This window comes from Podarcis gaigeae, assembly GCF_964106915.1.
Source record: "Podarcis gaigeae genome assembly, chromosome: 10".
NCBI lineage: Eukaryota > Metazoa > Chordata > Lepidosauria > Squamata > Lacertidae > Podarcis > Podarcis gaigeae.
The window spans coordinates 33,321,462-33,340,315 of NC_139686.1; the positions used below are offsets into that span (position 1 = coordinate 33,321,462).

The window sequence follows — 18,854 nt, forward strand, 5'->3', positions numbered from 1 at the left end:
GTCTCTTTGGTACTTTGTATTTAGAATTACTGTAAAGTGGAAAGGCGATCAACATCAGACCAGAAGTGTCTGTATAGGACTGAGACCGTATACTTCTCCCCATCTCTATGGTAACGGTACCGCCCGCAAATCTCTCTTTCCGGTTCGCCTGAGCTCAGAGGTGCTCAAGGCCGGTTTGTCCTTCAGACCTCCCAAGGTCTGCATATCTATGGTTTATGTTTCTCATAATCGCTAGGCAACACTGAAAGAAGGTGCCGGGAGAGGGAGGGCGCCATTTTCGGTCTAGAAGTCCGTTATACCAGTGGGACGCAGGTGGCGCTGTGGGTTAAAGCCTCAGCGCCTAGGACTTGCCGATCGAAAGGTCGGCGGTTCGAATCCCTGCGGCGGGGTGCGCTCCCGCTGCTCGGTCCCAGCGCCTGCCAACCTAGCAGTTCCAAAGCACCTCCGGGTGCAAGTAGATAAATAGGGACCGCTTACCAGCGGGAAGGTAAACGGCGTTTCCGTGTGCAGCTCTGGCTCGCCAGATGCAGCTTTGTCACGCTGGCCACGTGACCCGGAAGTGTCTCCGGACAGCGCTGGCCCCTGGCCTCTTAAGTGAGATGGGCGCACAACCCCAGAGTCTGTCAAGACTGGCCCGTACGGGCAGGGGTACCTTTACCTTTACCTTTTAGGCAACACTGAAAGAAGGTGCCGGGAGAGGGAGGGCGCCATTTTCGGTCTAGAAGTCCGTTATACCAGAGAAGGCCGAGAGGGGTCGCTCGCCTGCCAGTCCTAGAAATAAATTCTTCCAAGTCCTTTTCTTGCACAAGCTCAGAAATAACTTTATACTGTAAGGTTCAATCACACAATGCTTTTTAGAGGGAAGAAGACACAGTTCAGATCAGATCAGATCATATCATCAACATATATCGAAAGAGCATTAAAAATGCTTTATATAAAACATGACTCCTGGCAGTACAGAAGTTTGACTTATAAACATTACCCTAAGTACATTTTGTTGCAAGTCCCATTGATAGCAATGTCAGTTACTTCCAAGTACAGTGAGTGGTATCTCGGATTACAGAAGCCTGGATATTTATAAAATTATGAAAGTTGAAGTGGATAAAGAAATTTTGCTCCCTCTTAATATTCCCTTGAAAAATGGCCTTCTTGGGTCTTTTGTTGAAAATATTGTACCTTGAAACTGAATTTAACAAGCATGATGATAAAGTCTAAGCTATGGGAGCTGGGCATGTACAGCCTAGAAAAAGAATTTTCTATTTAGTCTGCATCATTTTAATATAATGTGTTTCATGTTTTCTGGCTCCTCTGCTTGAGCCTATGATGTCATTGTCACATTCTTTGTATCATGCAAGACTACCCACCTCACAGCCTCTGTGATGTCACCATTTTACAGCAACTGATAGTCCTACACCTAGATGAAGTGCCCTTGCCTAGTCCTTCTCCATCGGACTTTTTCTTCATAATAAGCTGAATGGCAGGTTTGGTTGGGACTTCTTAATGTCTATTTTAATTGTATTCCTCCTAGGATGTTTTGTTTCACGGTGGTTCACCAGTCCAGAAGTGTATGAGGCAGATGTGCATACTAATATAGTCAAATTTGCTTTTACCAAAATGTTCCCACCAAAGCTCAGTTAATAATAAGAAAGTAAGACAAAGAAAGGAAAGGAAGTTATAAGGCAGGGAAAATACCAAGAGATTACAAAGCCATGGCTTTAATAATGGGCTGATTTGGCAAGCTTGCTCTTATACAGTCTATCCCACACCACCTACCCACCCACACAGGACCACAGGTTGGGGCACAGGGTACCATCTACACTGACCCCGCCTACAACTCATAAAATATTTTCTTATTGGCCCTATGCTGATTTGAGATGTAATATGCACAGATAGAATAGAGAAAAAAACACAGGCAAATGCATTTATTTGAGAAAACACATATTCAGTTATATATTGTGCTATTTCAAATTGTATTTCATAATATGCAAAACTCAATAACGCAAAGCATGTTTTCAATATTTTCCACATTACAAAGCTTGATTCACATGGAAAAGGATAAACTGCATACCGGTAATTACATCTTGATTTCTAGTATTCAATTGTTGTACAGTGGATTTGTGTATGCTTTTTCTACAAATCCCCACTGAAAGGGAGGAGACATTAGGATGGCAATCAAAGGCTACAATCCCAACCCCACTTATCCAGAAGGAATCCCCACTGAGTTCAATGGGACTTAACTTCTGAGTAAACATTGTTAGGCTTGTGCCGTTAGAGCATTCGCTCATGTCACATACCTGCAGAAACCTACACCTTTCAGTTACTGCTTATCTACAAGGGTCTTTTGTCTTTAACAGGTTATTCACCACCAAACTCTTTATTTTTATATTGCTAATTGCAAAAACGAACAAGCCGTATTAAAAAGGAAAGTTCTTATCAGTCATATTAGAATACGTTTCGTGTAATCACCAGTGTGTAGGAACATCCCCAGATATTCCTAATTTAGCTTTGTCTTTCACCGTTGCACTGACTTCTGTAATGGAACAATGATAAATCTGCGAGGCTTCCTTAAATTCTGCCAGATGCTGCTCATAGCTCTCAATGCATGCTACAAGGTGATCTCTTTCCACTGCTCCCAATATAGCATGAAGAATTATGTCGATACCCAGCCCCAGAGCACTAATGGCAATGCCTCCCAGAACAGATAACCCAATCTGAGCAAGTAGAGCAACTAGTTTGTTAACAGTAACAGTTACAATATTCGAACACACCAATTTTACAGCTACTATACCTGCAGATGCAGTAGCCTCTCCAAGAATAACAGATACAATCCTGTGAGCTATTGCAATTTTTTCCAACTCAGGCTCCTTGATATCATAAAGCTTTCGGTACATCAGTGGCTCTAGCTTTTCCTTTATTTCTTGATCAAACTTCCATACCTCTTGCTGAATATCAGTCATGGCTCGGATGATGATGTCACAGTTCTCTTTGATGGTGCCGCCCTCTTTCATTTTAACGTGCGCAATCTTGGCTCCCAGATGTTCATTCAGTGCTCCAATTAGTTCATCGGTAGCCTTAAAATTCAGCTGCATGCAGTCAAGCAGTTCCTGGTGCAGAGCAATCACATCCTGGCGTCTTTGTGGATTGTTTGGGTAGAGAAGGTCACTGAGGCTCATTCTGCAAAGATGAGCTGATTATAGAAGAGGAAAGTAGTTCTGCTGTGAGCATTAGGAATTGTGGTTAGGGATGATAAACTCAAGGAGCAGAAGTACAATAAAAATACTCATAAATAAAATATTGGGAGACCACCAACTGATAAAACAGGAAGCCAACTCAAAATTATTAAAGCAATGTGCATGCCATTGCTACTTCAATTGATTCTTTTTTACTTTTTTATGTTAAGTGTGATCATCTTTGCACTGGTATTAAGACCTTTCTTTTTCCTCACCAGCATTTTTTTTAAAAATTGGGAGGGTAGGAGGTGTTATTGGTCTGCTTTTGCTGTTGGCTTTGATTATACTTTAGTAATTACTAACGATAAAGTTAACAAAAATCAAATCAATGACCATAATCTCCTTTAGCAGAACACAAAGAAATTATGTAGCAGACTGATGAAGAAGAGCAAGCCAAAAGGGTCCTTCTATGGAGGGGGGGGTTCCAGTCGCGGACGACTCTGGGTTTGCCCGCTCATCTCGCTTTACTGGCTGATGGAGCCAGCGTACAGCTTCTGGGTCATGTGGCCAGCATGACTAAGCCGCTTCTGGCGAACCAGAGCAGCGCACGGAAACGCCGTTTACTTTCCCGCCTATTTATCTACTTGCACGTTGACGTGCTTTCGAATTGCTAGGTTGGCAGGAGCAGGAACCGAGCAACGGGGATTCGAACCGCTGACCTTCCGATCGGCAAGCCCTAGGCTCTGTGGTTTAACCCACAGTGCCACCCGCTCCCCTCCAATGCAGACTTACTTGATACATTAATCCCAAGTGTCCTGTGTTCTTCAGTTCTTCATGGATTCTTGTTGCAACGCAACCACACAGCACCACCCGCTGGGCAGATTTTGCACTTGGTCACACATAGATAGGCATGTTGTTGGGCTTTTCATTTTATTCTGAAAGAGGAAGATTATATTTATTATTCAGCAAGTTGTGTCTACAAGAATTCCCTTGCAGAGCTAGAGGCACCAATAGGCAGCCCATGACACCATTTGGTATGTTGTCTACATTTTCACCATGCGGGAGCTTCATCTGCTGCCAGTGGGGAATTTCAGGGCTGAAGTGGCAGAAACAGAAGAGCTCCCCCTAAGATGACTACAGTGGCTGCCTCAAGTCTGTTCCCATTTGTGCTGGGCAGCACCAAGTTGCTGGCTGGTAATCGGAGAATGACAAGGTACAGGGCAGTTTTTAAGCATTTCCCAATGCAGCCACATTTAGCCACAGCCTCAAAGTGCAAGTAGATAAATAGGTACCACTCCGGCAGGAAGGTAAACGGCGTTTCCGTGTACCGCTCTGGTTCGCCAGAAACGGCTTAGTCTTGCTGGCCACATGACTGTACGCCACCTCCCTCGGCCAGTAAAGCGAGATGAGCGCCGCAACCCCAGAGTTGGCCACGACTGGACCTAATGGTCAGGGGTCCCTTTACCTACCAAGGTCCTAGAGGTTTTATCCCTTCACTGCTAGAGTGAAAATGTTTTGACATCATTTTTGTATTGTTGTAAACCACTGTGATACATTTTTTTTAATGGTACACTGGTATATAAACATTTTTATAAATAAATAAATGACTGGATTCCCAGCAAGTGGAGACAAGTAGGCAAATTAAATGGAAACTCACCCCTTCTTGTCAGCCGTGAGGACTCTGCCAATTTTACCATCAAATGAGAGTTGTCTTCTTAGCTGAATGCTGGGTTCAGTTAATAACCATCACTAAATATCCAAATCCTTATTATCAGTTTCCCACCATCTCGGTACCCATCAGCATCATGCCTTGCCAAACTGCACCCATACAATACAAATTGTTTATAAAGTTCTCTTCTCACATGTCGGCGAGACACAATTAGCTGGAGGGTTTGTGCAGAGCACCATCCTATTTTGGGCTCTGCCTGTTGATGGTAGGTGAATGCTGACTCCTACTACTGATGCAGCATCCTGGCCTTGCAATGCTAGCTCAGCATTAGGGGGTCACAAGGCCACAGCCATTGTGCCACTGACTTACTTAGTAGGCAGAAACTCATAGAATCAGTCTGCAGGTCCACCGAGAGTATTTTTCAGAAGCTGTCAAAATGTGAATTCAGCAGGGATTTCTAACTCGTGATACATTTCTGATGTTGAGCAAGACCAAACTACAGATTAAATGAAACATTATAAAAAAAGCATCCTTAAGCTGGCACATTTATTTTGAGCCTACAGTGGAGGGGCTCACAGCATTAACACCCCAAGCAGCAGCCTTAGATTCAAGCAGAAAACAAGTACCTCTCTCTGCGTGTCTGTCTATCTGTCTGTCTCTCTTTCTCTCTCTGGCTTCTGCTACTTTTTGCTTCCAGCTCACACATCCCTAAACCTGGAGTTTTGTCTTTATAACTACCAGCCCAAACTGTTCCTTTAAGTTTAAAGCTTTCTGTTTGCAAGTTCAGCACATTTTATTGCTTATTTGGTCAACAGGGCTGGCGGATTAGTGCTGAAATGTTTATTTGGTGAGCTTCCGTTCCACAGGAGGTGGGGGTGCTAAATTGATGGACTTTTCCCATTTTGTTTTCTCTTTTCTTTCCATTATAGCAAAATAGTAAACAGAAAGCTTTCAGGAAGCAATAACAAGAAACTTTGCTGAATGGCACTTTCATGTGAGTAGATCTCGGTTGTGGAGAAGGGCATTCTTAGTTAAAATAACACTGTGTAACATGCTACACAGGATCTCCATTTTAATTCCATTGACATCTGATTGTGGAAAAGAAACAGCCTCAGCAGCACTAGAGGCCTCCACTGTGAAAACAACCCCCATTTTCATCTTCTGACAAAAGAATGGCCGGCATGCGGGAACGCATTTCAATATTAAACCAAAGGCCAGATTCAGGGCTGGCGCTGTTTCCAGTTTGTTCTATAATTGCTAGTTCAAAGTAAAGGTTTGGGAAGGTTTGCAGGCAGTGGCAGATGGGTGCCGTGGTTTGAGATCACAAGCCTTTCCTGGCATTCCTTCAGGCCTTCATTGCTACTCGGTCTTTTCCAAAACCCTTTTCCCATTATCAGTTCATTACACCTCTCCCCATCCCTATATTGGCCATCTAATAGAGGTGACTCCCCACTTACTTGGGGGTTACGTTCTGGGCCCCCACGTACACTTGTGAAATGCATGGAAGTGAGGAGCCTCTTCGGAGCAGAGAACTGGGGTGATTTAAGAGGCATCCAAAATACAGTACTGTACCTTTTTCTTCTACACTGTACCTTTGCCTCCAGATGGCCAGAAAGGACAGGGAACCGTGCCTCTGAGCCCGCTGCAATACAGCTTCATGCCCAACAGCTGTGGAGCAGGGTAGCAGGCAACAGCAGGAGCTCTCATGCGCCGTTATGGAGCCCATAATTAAAAAGAAAAACCACAAACACACATTAAAAACCTTTATTTTAGACTTTTGGCTCACTGACATCCTCTTCAGGCTCTGGGGAGGGGCTCCTAACAAGCCACAAGGACTCTCCAGTTCTGTCCTGCCATTTCCAGGTTTGAATTGATTGATTGATTGATTGATTGATTGATTGATTGATCTCCCAGTGCTGCGCATATACAAGGTCGTACTGTAGCACCCTGCTTGTGGTTAACGCTTAGCTGGAATGAAATATTCAACGCAGCAATAGAGAAATTAAAATAATAATTTATTTGTCAGACAAATAAATGAGAGGCTCAGTGGTATATGGTTACCAAGCTCTGGCCTGGCCTCCTGCCATCCTGGCCAGCACTTATATTTCCTTAATCCAGCCCCCTTTGCTCCTCCTGTGGCTGCCTCTATCCAATCAGCCTGGTTGAATATTCCTATTGGCTGTTTGCTAGAACCAATCACAAAAGATACACCCATATCCTCCTGTCCTTATAAGGGAGACAAAGAGCTATATATATGACAAATAAGTAATAATATATCTTACATGGAATCTTAATTACCAGCTCACCTCTTGCCCTCCTTGCCCTATTGCCTTCTAAAACAAATGTTTAATCTTACATTTTTATGTTCAACAGATGTCAAGGATCTTGAGTTTCACATCAACATTGAAAGATTTCCTTCATTTAAGGTTTCTAAACAAATGCCTGACAACTATATATCAAGAGTGCTTGGATGGCGTCTTCTGTCTAGCAGGGGGGCTAGACTGGTGGCTGACTTAATTTCAGGATAAATACAACTCTTACAACCATATGAAATAAGAATCTAGCATTCCTTAAATCCTTTGCATAATTACATTTAAGCCAATATATTTAAGCTAATATATTTCATTCACTTATCATAAGTAGCCTTTTAAAAGAATAAAGCCTTTGTAAAGTAAAAAGGAAGGAACTCAGTAAAAACAGCTTTTAAAAAGAAGCCTCTTCAGTTTACACCCCTCCTTTCACCCTCCTTTCCAGCCTCAAAATAAAATAGAAAGAAGCTTCTTCTCCAGCCAAGCCAGTTGCCTTTTTTTCACTGCTCTTGGCCTTAGAAAATACAGCTCAAGGTTTAACGAGAGGCCCATGGTATCATTTTACTATTTGCCCATTCCTAATTGTGTTTTGCAATCTGCAAGGTCAGTTGTCTGTAATTCCCCCTTTTTTATGACTTTGAGAATTGTTTTTCTACTATAAATCAATGGGGCCCCCCTTGTCTTAGGAGAAAAACCTCTTGCCAAGGTTCTTTCTGCCTGGCATGAAACATTTGAAAATCTAAGCCCATTTAATTTAGGAACCTGATCAAGATATAAGCCAATATAAGTCTTGATTAAAAATGCAGTCTATATTCAGATGCCACAGTACGTGAGTCAATTGTGCATAAGTGGGGGGATTTCTCTATACAATCTAAGTCTTCTAGGCATACTGTGGGCAGCTGATGCTAAAGAAATGTTTAAACAGTAGTTGTATTAAGAAATACTGAAGTGAGCAAGAGGAGCAGAGCAGAAGCTAAAGTAAATGAGGAAGCAGCCAACCAACAGTTCAACATTTTATACAACTATATATTCCAATAAAATATATTCCATGGGCTCCAAATATAGAAATAGGTTTTCAGAAATATTTTATGTACCTATTAGTAGTTGTATAATAGTAGATTTTGCTTCACTCTTGACTTTTTAAATTAAGTGCTGTTCATGAGATTTTTGGAGATACATGGCTGACATAACAGCTTTTAAAAAAATATTTTTAATTACATAACATATTTCAATTTAAACATACCATTCACCATCACATTTTGGATCCTCAGAATCCCCTGACTTCCCACCACCCTTTTCTGGTTTTCATTGTCAATCCCTATTTCTTTCAGCCTATCCTTTTTTTTTCTACTTTGTTAAAAATATTATTTATTGTTTTTCCATTGTATTTTGTATATTATATTACTCTAATCCTGCCAAAGTTTTTAGTTGTTTACAGTTTTCTCTTAAATACATTATAGACTTTCCCCATTCTTTCTTAAACTTCTTCTCATCCTGGTCTCTGATTGTCCCGGTCAATTTCGCCATTTCAGCATAGTCCATCATCTTCATCAGCCACTCTTCTCTGGTTGGAACTTCATCCTCTTTCCATTTCTGGACCAGTGGTATTCTGCTGTCATCGCGTACATGAAAAGTCTTTTCTGCTCTCTCGGAATCTCTGTGCCTAAGATACCTAATAGAAAAGCCTCTGATTTTTTCCACAAATGTTATTTTAAATGTTTTCTTCAGTTCATTATACATCCTTTCCCAGAATGCTTTTGTTACTTTGCACATCCACCACATATGGTAGAACGTGCCTTCTTTCTCTTTACATTTCCAACATACATTAGAAGCAGTTCTATACATCTTTGCTAATTTTACTGGTGTTAAGTAACATCTATACATCATTTTCATATAGTTTTCCTTCAACAAACAGCACGCCAAGGTAAAGGTAAAGGTAAAGGGACCCCTGACCATTAGGTCCAGTTGTGGCCGACTCTAGGGTTGCAGCGCTCATCTTGCTTTATTGGCCGAGGGAGCCGGCGTACAGCTTCTGGGTCATGTGGCCAGCATGACTAAGACACTTCTGGCGAACCAGAGCAGCGCATGGAAACGCCATTTACCTTCCCGCCGGAGTGGTACCTATTTATCTACTTGCACTTTGACGTGCTTTTGAACTGCTAGGTTGGCAGGAGCAGGGACTGAGCAAAGGGAGCTCATCCCGTCGCAGGGATTTGAACCGCCAACCTTCTGATTGGCAAGTCCTAGGCTCTGGTTACAGCATGCTAGTAAATTTCAAATCTTCCTTCCATAGTTTTTCCCAAGACAAAAGTTGAATATAACAGCTTTGTTGACTTTCTTTTGCTGAGCATACTTTGGTTTGTATTTCAGTGTGATATCTCCCTTTTTGGAAATGCTGGGCAAGTTTGGCGCACAGAAGGGTGAAGAAAGGCTACTCAATGCCAGCCGCAACTTGTACGACTGTGTCTACATGTTTGTTTCTTCCACTAACATTGCATTCCGGATGCTCAACCAGTTTCTGGGAACTGACCTAGCCATCATTACAGTAAGGGAAAACTTGAGCATCAAAGAAAACCTTCAGCTTCTGATGAGTGCTCTGAAAGAGATGCAGGAAAAAGTGGAGGCCAAAGATCAGGATATCAAGCAAAAAGTCGGCCTTCCACTGTATTCCAGTATTGTGTTGCCTTCCACCTCCACAAATGAAAAAATCAAGCTGATAAAGGACCTTTATGGGAAATATAAGGGAGTTATTGACAATATCAGCGGTCCCGTTTCAGCAGCACTACTGAAAAATGGCAATCTCCCCGAGATACTAGACGCCGCCATTCGGGATTTAACAAGCAGTCCTGTTCTCTCTCTCAGAGTGGGTGACCTTCTCATGACTAACGAAGAAATTGCCAAAGCGCTTTCAGACGCCTGCCCCACCTCATCCCAGGCAGCAGCTGCAGCAATAGCAACAGCCACACGAACAAGGACTCAGAGCCAACCAGTCATTACCACGGCTTTCTCACTTACTAACTTCATGCGGGTAGCTTTTAAAGGACAGCCACCTAGTAAAACGGTTGAATTAGCGGCAAGCACCCTCGAAGACGCTGTGAAGATCTTGAAGCCAGCTTGCGAAAAATTCCAAAGGACTGTGAAGACAGCTGAGGAGTATATCACATTGATAGTGGATAAGTTGCAGTGAACCTGAAGCTGATTGCCCAGCTGGTAGAAAACTGCTTCTGTTTACATGGCAGGGAAGTTGCGCAAATAATAAAGACACAGTTTCTGATTATGGCATCTGCACTTCCTTCCACAGCATTTTTAATGTAAATATTTGAGCACTGAATTAAGAAGGACAAACTAGGTACACGTAAGCTTTTCTAGATTGTAGTACTCAAAAGAGGCACAAGCTTAGATTTCTAGTTTAGCAATCTAAACTAGGTACAATTAGGTCAATATGTAAATGCCTAAATATCCGAAGAAAACTCTGCAGCTTAAAAAACAAAAACTTGTACAAAATACTTTTATGAAACATGTTTTAGATTTGTACATAGCTTTTTCCAGTACAGTGCTTCCTCCGTTTATGAGGAAGTCTGTTCTTAAACCGAAATCGTTCTTAAACCGAGGCACGCTTTCCCTAATGAAGCCTCCTGCCGCCGGTGCAACTTCCGCTGTTCGGATTCTGTTCTTAGACTGAGGTAAAGTTTGCAAACCGGGACACTACTTCTGGTTTTGCTAAGTTCATAAACCGTATCGTTTTGAAACAGGACTGTTCTTAAACAGAGGTACCACTGTAATATCAGTGTCAGCCAGAAAGAAATGTAGGGGTGCACATAAGTGGGGGACAAAGGTGCCAGCTCCTGGGGGTGAGGCACTTTCAGGGGGCAATGTGTTTTAGGGGGGAGAGGCCCCTCAATATTCAGAGGGTGTTCGGCTCCGCCCTTGGCTCTTTGTGACATCTCAGCCATGACGTCAGGACATAGTGTCGGGCCTCCTGGAACGTCTTGAGAAGATCACATCTCTAGTGGGGTTTATTCAGCCCCAAAACAGATCACCCTTGTGAACCTTTCCCACTCCCTTCTGTGATTCTCTAATTAGTTAGACAGGACTTACCCTTGTGGAAGCCATGCTGGTTCTTCTTCAGTAAGGCTTATCCTTCTATATGGCATAAGCAAGTTTCCTGGGTTCCTAGATATAATCTAAACCAGCAATCTATAGTAGCTCCATTCTTTAAAGTGATCCTAAGGAATGAAAGGCATCAAAAACACTGCACTAACATGCTTTAGGATAAATTTCTCCTGGGCAGTGTGAACTATGGAATGAAGATTGTACAGTACTCAAGAAAGCGAGGGGACGCTAGGACTCTTACCAGGGAAGTTATGTATAGGGATGCTTGAGAAAACTGATGTCGGCAAATTCTGATAGGAACTGATCTGCTCTGCACCTCCTGTACTGATATGTGAACGAGAAGTTACTTTATCCATTGGATTTTGCATTCCTCCAAATGACGCGACATAGCTTGTGCTTCAAAAATTTATTAAAATTCATATTTTGAGAGGGAACATGCTTAGAAATACACATTTAAATATGTATTTGCATACAATCGTTTTGGTGCAATTTTTTTAAAAAAACGCAGATTAATGTGAAAGCAGAACAGAATTGACTGATGACGAGTGAACACATATGAATGTGACATGGACCAGAAATAGACTGATTCATTATTCATCCATACTCATAATTGCCTTTTAATTAAGCGGTGGTTTCACTGGTGCCTTGAAAAGCAACTTGAGTATTAGAAATTGCTGCTCAGCATAGGTGAGTAACAAACTGCAACTTTCAGATAAAAGAGATGGCTCGATAGATATCGTCACTATCTAACATACATTGATTGGAATGTAATGAACATTAAGGCAATTAATCTACTTGTTTCAGAAATTCTACATTGAACGCTAGCAAGTGGCAATCATGTTGTGCAAAGGAAAACTAAAATACAATGTCTTGGGAAACGTGCTCCTAAATTTCCTGCCAAGCTCTCCAAAACAGCTTGAATTAGAAATTGCAGGAGACCGCTCCAACTCTAAAATTTTATCTTCATTTTGGGCTGCTACCTTATTCATTAAACGAAATCACCATGTGATGGCAGCAGAACAGCAACAATGAATCAGGTAACCGAAAAATTTAGTTTTACATCAGTCTTCTCAAGGATAAAAAGTACCAGGGATGGACATTTAACCAGTGGTTCCAAGTCCTAATCAAACACATGCAGTGCTTTTTTTCGGGGCAGGGGGCAGGGGTATGCATACCCCTAAACATTTTGTGAATCTTTGTACTTTTGTCCATTTACTGTATTTTTCCTGATTCGAACAATAAAATGGCGATTTTCTTCAGTGAAAATGAGAGTACCTAAACATTCTTTAGAAAAAAAGCACTGAACACATGTAATGGTAACGTATTTGTCTATTAGACACTTATATACAGGAAATAGGAAAGAGCCAGACATTATCATTTTTTGAACGCTATTCTCTGATTAACTTATTCAGACGTTCAGTAGAATATTTGTCAACAACTACAAGCAGCAATGTCCCTGTTGCACTCCAGTAAGATGCTGCCTCTATGCCATTCTGTTTCAAGAAGCCTTCTTCCCTGAAACGGTGAGGTTGTCATGAAGCCAATCAGTTGAGCTAAGCAACAACATCACTGAGAGCAAACAAAGCTTCTGGGCAATGCCTTCACTCTGAACAGTTTTGTCTGCCCTCTGTGATATCATCACTGAACAATTCTGATTGGTTACGTGACCAGCCTCCTGTTCTGAATGGAAGAAGACCAATGATGTTCCTTTCATGGCAGGAGCCAATTGGGGCTGCAAGCAGCAAAAAAGGTAGCCCAAATGAAAGGGCTTGGAGTGCTTTCCAATTATTATTTTTTGGGCCCCCTCCCCAAATTCCCTTTTTCAATGCCAAAATTGGAACAGTGATAAATTTTGACAGGGCACCTCTGCAGTATGCTGAAGATGCTTCAAGGTGTTCACAAGAGAACCAGCCCCAGAAATGATTGTCAGCTTGGTAGACTTTTGTGCTTACTAACCAATTTATCCTTGCTTGCCCCCACCCCCTTAGCATGGAATGCTGGTTACTTTCCAACAAGTGTTGGCATTTGATTATTCCTAGACATGCTCCTTGCAAAGAGAAGCCTCTATCTGCTTGTGATTTCCTGTCTGGAAAGTGGAAAGATTGTTATTAGGTTTTGCTAGAGAAGGGAAACCAGTCTGATTGCCCTTTTTATTCTGTGCTCCTTCTGCCCACCCCTACCCCACCCCAATTGCTTTTAATCTCAGCCTCTGTCCCAGCCAGGTGAGAACAGGAGATGCCCCCTCTTCTTCAGTTTCCAAAGAAATAGCGGTAGGCTGTCTGGAATCCCACTACTTCTGAGTAGTAGTCACAGAGGGGGTGGCTTTCACACTGCTCTTGCTTCATCTCCATTGGGGTTTTGAACCTTTCGTAGTACCTGGAGAACAGAGGGAGGAAGAAGCCACAAACATGAGGCGTTCCCTCATGCAAATTCTTCGGTTCAGGCTGCACAGCATGAAGCCAGTTTTCCGAGAACCCAGTTCAGTACTGGGCACTCCATTTCACTTTATCCACAATGTACAGTGGTACCTCAGGTTAAGTACTTAGTTTGTTCCAGAGGTCCGTACTTAACCTGAAACTGTTCTTAACCTGAAGCACCACTTTAGCTAATGGGGCCTCCTGCTGCTGCTACGCCGCCGGAGCACGATTTCTGTTCTCATCCTGAAGCAAAGTTCTTAACCTGAACTTAACTATTTCTGGGTTAGTGGAGTCTGTAACCTGAAGCGTATGTAACCTGAAGCGTATGTAACCTGAGGTACCACTGTATACAGTTGGTGAATTAGGCTATGCACCAACCATACATTTAAAACACATTCCCATAGACACCCAAAAAAGAAACTGTAGTTTACCCCTCAGAGCTTCAAGTCTCTTGGGACCCTCCCCACACCACCACCCCCTTTCCTGGGGCTTCTTGAAGAAAGAGGGGCCCACTTGTTTTCTGTAAGAATCTGCTGCAGTCCCTTGTTAGTGACCCTGTGGTGTTGCATAGGCTCATATCTCATTCCCCCCTCATGAACCATGTGCATCTATTTTCCAAGTATTGTACCCAACGGAGGTATACTCAGAGTAAAACCCACTGAAATAAATGAACTTCAGTTAGCCAAGTCTACTGATTTCAGTAGGTCTACTCTGAGGTTAACTCGGTTGGCTACAACCACAAATTAGTAATTATAGACATCAATATTAAACCCAGAAGACTCTTACCTTTCATAATACAGAGAAGACCTCTTCTGCCTTCTCACAAAGGCATTGGCAGTTTCTCGACTGATCTTAACCCCTGTTATGAACGCAGAATGTTACGGAATGAGAATACAGAGAGTATCGAGTTCAAGGAGTCTCATTTTTTAGACAGGCAAAAACATTCAAGGAGGGTGAGAAACAGGATCGATGAGGAATGTGGCCTTGGAAAAAGAGGTGGGGCTGGGGAAGGCCATGTAGACATACTCGGGGGGGGGGACATTAGGCCCCTGGACCTGAGGTTCCCTGCTCCTCTATAGGAATGCTCACTGGTCTTCAACTGGTGGGTCATGGCCTGATCCAGGGTGGGTCACAACAGGAGGACCACTGTTAAGTTGTGGGTGAACATATCAGACAACACAGCGATTCTTCAAACAGCTCTTGTTTATTCACAGGCCAGGACAGAACTGAACTGAAGGGTTCAGTCAGCCTGCTTATATAGAGCTCCAGTACAACGTTACTGTAACAACTTTCTAAAACTATCCAATCACTGAACGTCACTTTCGATCCCTTATTTGCATAAAACTATCTACAGTATCCCCCTGCTGGCCCAGGGTGAGAACTTCAGTACATAACAATGACCACCATGCAAATATATGGTAAAAGATTAAGAAATGGGTTCCCAAATGCATGTTTGGGATAAAAGTGGGTCCTGAGTCTGAAAGAGGTTGAAGACACCTGGTTTAGATAACTGTGGGGTTTCATTTCAAATATCGCCCAGGACCAGCCTGAGACATTCTGCTGCCTGAGGCAGAGCAGAAAATTATGCCTTTCCTGCCTCAACTCATGCCATTTTGCACCCAAGATCAGTCAAGTTATTTTGGCACCTGAGGCAAAAAAACACCCCTCCCTGGTAGTATAATTGCAGCAATCATAAAGGAAACAATTGACAATTTGCTGCCCTTCCATGACACCCAAACCAGCTGCCTTTGGTGGCCACCTCATTCTCCCTAATGGCAGGGCCGGCCCCAGAGCAGCCTTTTGCTGCCCATCCAGCTCATCATTTGTGCCACAATACCTCTCACACGTCTCAGGTAGTGGCTTATGAATGGAAGATTTCCCATCAGTTCTGGAAACGAAGCTGTTAGTTGCCTATGAGTACTCATCATGAACCAGTAGTGCCCCTCCGCAGTTTTTGTGATCTTGCTATTCTAGATTAGCAGGATATCATTTGGAGTTTGCAAATTTCTCAAAGCCATTGGTCAATTTTTTTTGTTTAATTCAATGGTGCTTTGAGTTGTCTGTGGTTTCTTTCCTAAAACAGCAAAGAATCTTGCAGCAACTTCAACTTCAGGGCTCAAAAGACTAGCAGGCCTAGTGCAGCTGAAGCGCTTGCGGACGTTCATCAGGTGGTATCTGACAAAGAGGCTTCTAAGCCAGGGGAACTTATGTCACAATCGGTTGCATCTACACACCATACGTTTAAAGCATGTGGAAAGAATCCTGGGAATTTTAGCTCCACGAGGAGAAAACTACAATTCCCAGGAAACTTTGAGGGGAGACATGTGCTTTAAATGCATGGTCTGGATGTGACCAAAAGACATTTCTGCTGTTTTTGCTTCAGCAGACTAACATGGCAACCTTTCCCGAGGTTTCTTTCTCAGTCTTTTAGCCAGACTAACAGGCAAGGAAGTATCCAGCTGCCTTGCTAACAGGGGGCTTATTCACTGGGGGAATAATTAGGAAATTGAGCTCATGCCAGGTATCTTATGACACCTAATTTTTATAATAAAAAAATAAAATAAAATCACTTTAAGCGGTGCCAGAAAACACAGGCTTCCTTGTAAACGCCCTCCATTTTATTTGCCTCTCTGGGGAATGTGAGCCTCAAAGCAATATTATTCATCATAATCTGCCTCCATGTGTGAGGCCAGCGGGGACTTCAAGAGAGCCAGAAGAGGCTTTTCCCTAATGAACTTTTAGCAAGCCCAGAAGGATGGAAAGGGCAAGCCAAGATCCTGAGCTAGGAGTGGGGAACCTTTTCCAGTCCAGGGGCCACATTCTCTTCTGGGCAATCTTCCAGAGGCCGCATCCCAGTGATGGGCAGAGCCAGAGGCAAAAGTGGGTGGAGCAATAAATGCTAATTTTACTTTTGCACCCTAGGCTCGTTTCTACACACATTCACACATCCCTCTATCCTCCATTCAGCTGCCCTTCAAAATTCACATTTCTCTGAATTTTGCAATGCAGTCCTCCAACCAAGTATTGTGTACAAAAAAGGACAGAGATGCCCTTGAGAGTTTTTTGCTCTTGTCAGTTTCTTACCTTCATCCAAGGGCCTGTTCATATCTGAAAAATATAGACCAGATGGTGTAAGACACCTGGCAGTCTTGTGGTCTTCCTCCTCCCTTCCTTTCCACCCCTATTTCCCCCATCAGTCAAGTGTAAACTGAGGAAAATAACCCTTAACTCAGGCTTGCTTCTGTATTATCCAGGAATTATTCAAAGGGGAGGACTTACACACATGTCAGTGTTTATGGGTTCTCATATATGTATTTGAGCAATTTGTGAGTAATATACCTATCCTCGGATAATTTATTTGTTTAAAACATTCTTCTCCTCTGCAGAATAATAATAATAATAATAATAATAATAATAATAATAATAATAGGCTTCCAGAATTGCTTACAAAGTGGCAAGGTAATTCCCAGTCCCCTCACTAAACTACATTTTCCAGGGTTCATGAGGGGTGAGGAAGCCATAACAGTGTAACTGGTATCAAACCAATATAAAGATACGATGTAAATTTGACAATCTTAATTGGAAGTCCACTTCACCCATTATTCTAGCACTGTGGTGGCCACACACAAAATCACCAAGCTATCTGAGCCCCTCTCTGCCTGCTTCTATGCTGTGGCTAATAAATTGGCCTGAACCTCAGTTTTATAAGAGTGGGACTTCCATGCAGATGTGTTCCTAATGGCAACCACACTGCCAAGTTTGAAGTGGCTTTGAGGAAAGTGATTCTGTTCCTAAAACGTAAGACTGAGATAGGTTGTCCTCCTCTCCCCAGGACTCCGTCAGTTTTGAATGTTGATGAAAAAATCATGGCTAGGGGGTCTCATATATATTCCCTTACCTCCATCACAACAGAAGAGGGCTGTCAAGACCAGGGTTGCAAACAGCAGCACCTGAAGATTCCCCATCTTCTCCTGTTTGCAGAAGGTCCTTTCTATGGCTCGATCTTCTCATGAAGGAAGCAGCAATTTATCAGGAGCTTTTGTCTTTCAGCCACAGCTTATATTCTGTGAGTCTCTTAAGTGGAGCGGGTCCCTGGCCAGGAAGTCGCTGACTCTCTGCCATTCTTATGTCCTGGTCCCAGTTCCAAACTTTCCATTTGGGTCAAACGACATCTGGTTCTGGCAGCCATTTGCACATCTGCCTGAGGCCAAAGGCTTGTGGCGTTTCCAGAGGACTTTGGAGACTCTCACAAATTTCTTTTAAGGAAAAGCAAAGAATATAAAATTGCTGAATGACAAACATCCTGCTGGATTGGGGGAAAACCATTCCAGCTGGGTTGAGGAAAGGCACCGGAAGATCCAAAGCATCTTAAGACAGGCAAGCCATCAGTTCCCAGAATTCTTTAGCACTGTTAAAGTGGTATGAGAGTGTTTTAAATTTAAGTGTGGGTGTGAAATTTAGATTGTGAGCAAGAAGACAGGGAGTGTCTTAGAACCGTTTTATTTTTTATTTTTTAGCTGCTCTAAGGTCCTTTTTGGCTAACAGGCAAGGTGTAGATGCCAGTAAAATAAACAATCAAACAAATAAATAATGAAGGCTCTGCACTAGCTTTTCAATCTTGATTTCCCCACAAGTCAGCATGCCCATGCCTTTGTTCTTTTGGAGCCTCCCTTGTTTGGAAAGCAGAAATCATCCACCATCTGATGCAATATTCTAGAACTGGATTGGCCAACTGGCAGCCTGCAAGCTACAGCTGTCCACCAAAGCAATATTATCTGACCTTTGATAAATCTAGTTAGGATGTAGTTTTAAAAAGTAGCTCACTTTCACTCATCTGGGGAAGAAAACTGTTTTCAAGTTGCATGAGAAGGAGAAATATTTAAACTCTTTGCTGCTGCAGGTTCTTTTGTGGAAGTGGTCTCTTGATAGCTGGGCAACTCTTTCAAGGAGTTGGAATGAGAAAGCCACCAGAGCTTAGGGAAGGCGACATCACTCCTCTTGACATCAGGGAGCCAAGTGTCTCTTTGTGATGAAAAAGCAGTTTGTAATTTGGAAGTGACCCGAACGAGATGAGGGAATGTGAGAGAGTTGTGGCTTCCCCTGCCCATCTCCACTCTACTTATATATTTGTAAGTAAAATAAGCTATTAGAAACACAGTGTATATCTCCTGTGTTC

The 18,854-nt window shown here is 42.7% G+C and overlaps 3 protein-coding genes across 15 annotated transcripts; 1 reads left to right on the plus strand and 2 right to left on the minus strand.

Annotated features, from left to right (window-relative positions):
* The first annotated feature begins 1,377 nt into the window (after window positions 1-1,377).
* LOC310825339 (uncharacterized protein C12orf60) lies at window positions 1,378-10,425 on the plus strand. 6 transcript variants are annotated; one of them, XM_083698771.1, is made up of 3 exons: window positions 1,463-1,481; window positions 5,769-5,833; window positions 9,519-10,425. In XM_083698771.1, exon 3 carries the CDS (start codon window positions 9,541-9,543, stop codon window positions 10,333-10,335), a length of 795 nt encoding a protein of 264 aa, XP_083554897.1. In that variant the 5' UTR covers window positions 1,463-1,481; window positions 5,769-5,833; window positions 9,519-9,540; the 3' UTR covers window positions 10,336-10,425. The 6 variants fall into 6 exon arrangements, with proteins under 6 accessions (XP_083554898.1, XP_083554900.1, XP_083554897.1 ...); XM_083698770.1 differs by lacking the exon at window positions 1,463-1,481 and adding an exon at window positions 4,245-4,383; XM_083698772.1 differs by lacking the exon at window positions 5,769-5,833 and having other exon boundaries at window positions 1,378-1,481.
* SMCO3 (single-pass membrane protein with coiled-coil domains 3) lies at window positions 1,478-6,561 on the minus strand. Of its 8 annotated transcripts, XM_083698790.1 has the most exons (4): window positions 6,412-6,561; window positions 4,828-5,335; window positions 3,963-4,105; window positions 1,910-3,187 (listed from the first exon to the last, which is right to left on the minus strand). In XM_083698790.1, exon 4 carries the CDS (start codon window positions 3,171-3,173, stop codon window positions 2,463-2,465), a length of 711 nt encoding a protein of 236 aa, XP_083554916.1. In that variant the 5' UTR covers window positions 3,174-3,187; window positions 3,963-4,105; window positions 4,828-5,335; window positions 6,412-6,561; the 3' UTR covers window positions 1,910-2,462. The 8 variants fall into 8 exon arrangements, with proteins under 8 accessions (XP_083554920.1, XP_083554916.1, XP_083554919.1 ...); XM_083698793.1 differs by lacking the exon at window positions 4,828-5,335; XM_083698792.1 differs by lacking the exon at window positions 6,412-6,561 and having other exon boundaries at window positions 1,910-3,212; window positions 3,970-4,105; window positions 4,828-5,756.
* A 1,227-nt stretch (window positions 10,426-11,652) lies between the features above and the next one.
* On the minus strand, window positions 11,653-18,163 carry LOC310826633 (osteocalcin-like). The gene is made up of 4 exons (XM_083701721.1): window positions 17,577-18,163; window positions 16,763-16,786; window positions 14,465-14,537; window positions 11,653-13,637 (listed from the first exon to the last, which is right to left on the minus strand). Exons 1-4 carry the CDS (start codon window positions 17,641-17,643, stop codon window positions 13,511-13,513), a joined length of 291 nt encoding a protein of 96 aa, XP_083557847.1. The 5' UTR covers window positions 17,644-18,163; the 3' UTR covers window positions 11,653-13,510.
* Between the last annotated feature and the right edge of the window lie 691 nt (window positions 18,164-18,854).

Excerpts from the sequence above, each read along its gene's own strand:
- SMCO3 (XM_083698794.1), bottom strand. The coding sequence starts at position 3,173 with ATGAGCCTCAGTGACCTTCTCTACCCAAACAATCCACAAAGACGCCAG.
- LOC310825339 (XM_083698769.1), top strand. The coding sequence starts at position 4,301 with ATGACTACAGTGGCTGCCTCAAGTCTGTTCCCATTTGTGCTGGGCAGC. Across the intron at positions 4,384-9,518 it reads GGTAATCGGAGAATGACAAG|TGTGATATCTCCCTTTTTGG; the intron begins GTACAGGGCAGT and ends TTTGTATTTCAG.
- LOC310826633 (XM_083701721.1), bottom strand. The coding sequence starts at position 17,643 with ATGGGGAATCTTCAGGTGCTGCTGTTTGCAACCCTGGTCTTGACAGCC. Across the intron at positions 16,787-17,576 it reads CCTCTTCTGTTGTGATGGAG|ATATGAACAGGCCCTTGGAT; the intron begins GTAAGGGAATAT and ends TATATTTTTCAG. Across the intron at positions 14,538-16,762 it reads GAACAGGCCCTTGGATGAAG|GGGTTAAGATCAGTCGAGAA; the intron begins GTAAGAAACTGA and ends CGTTCATAACAG.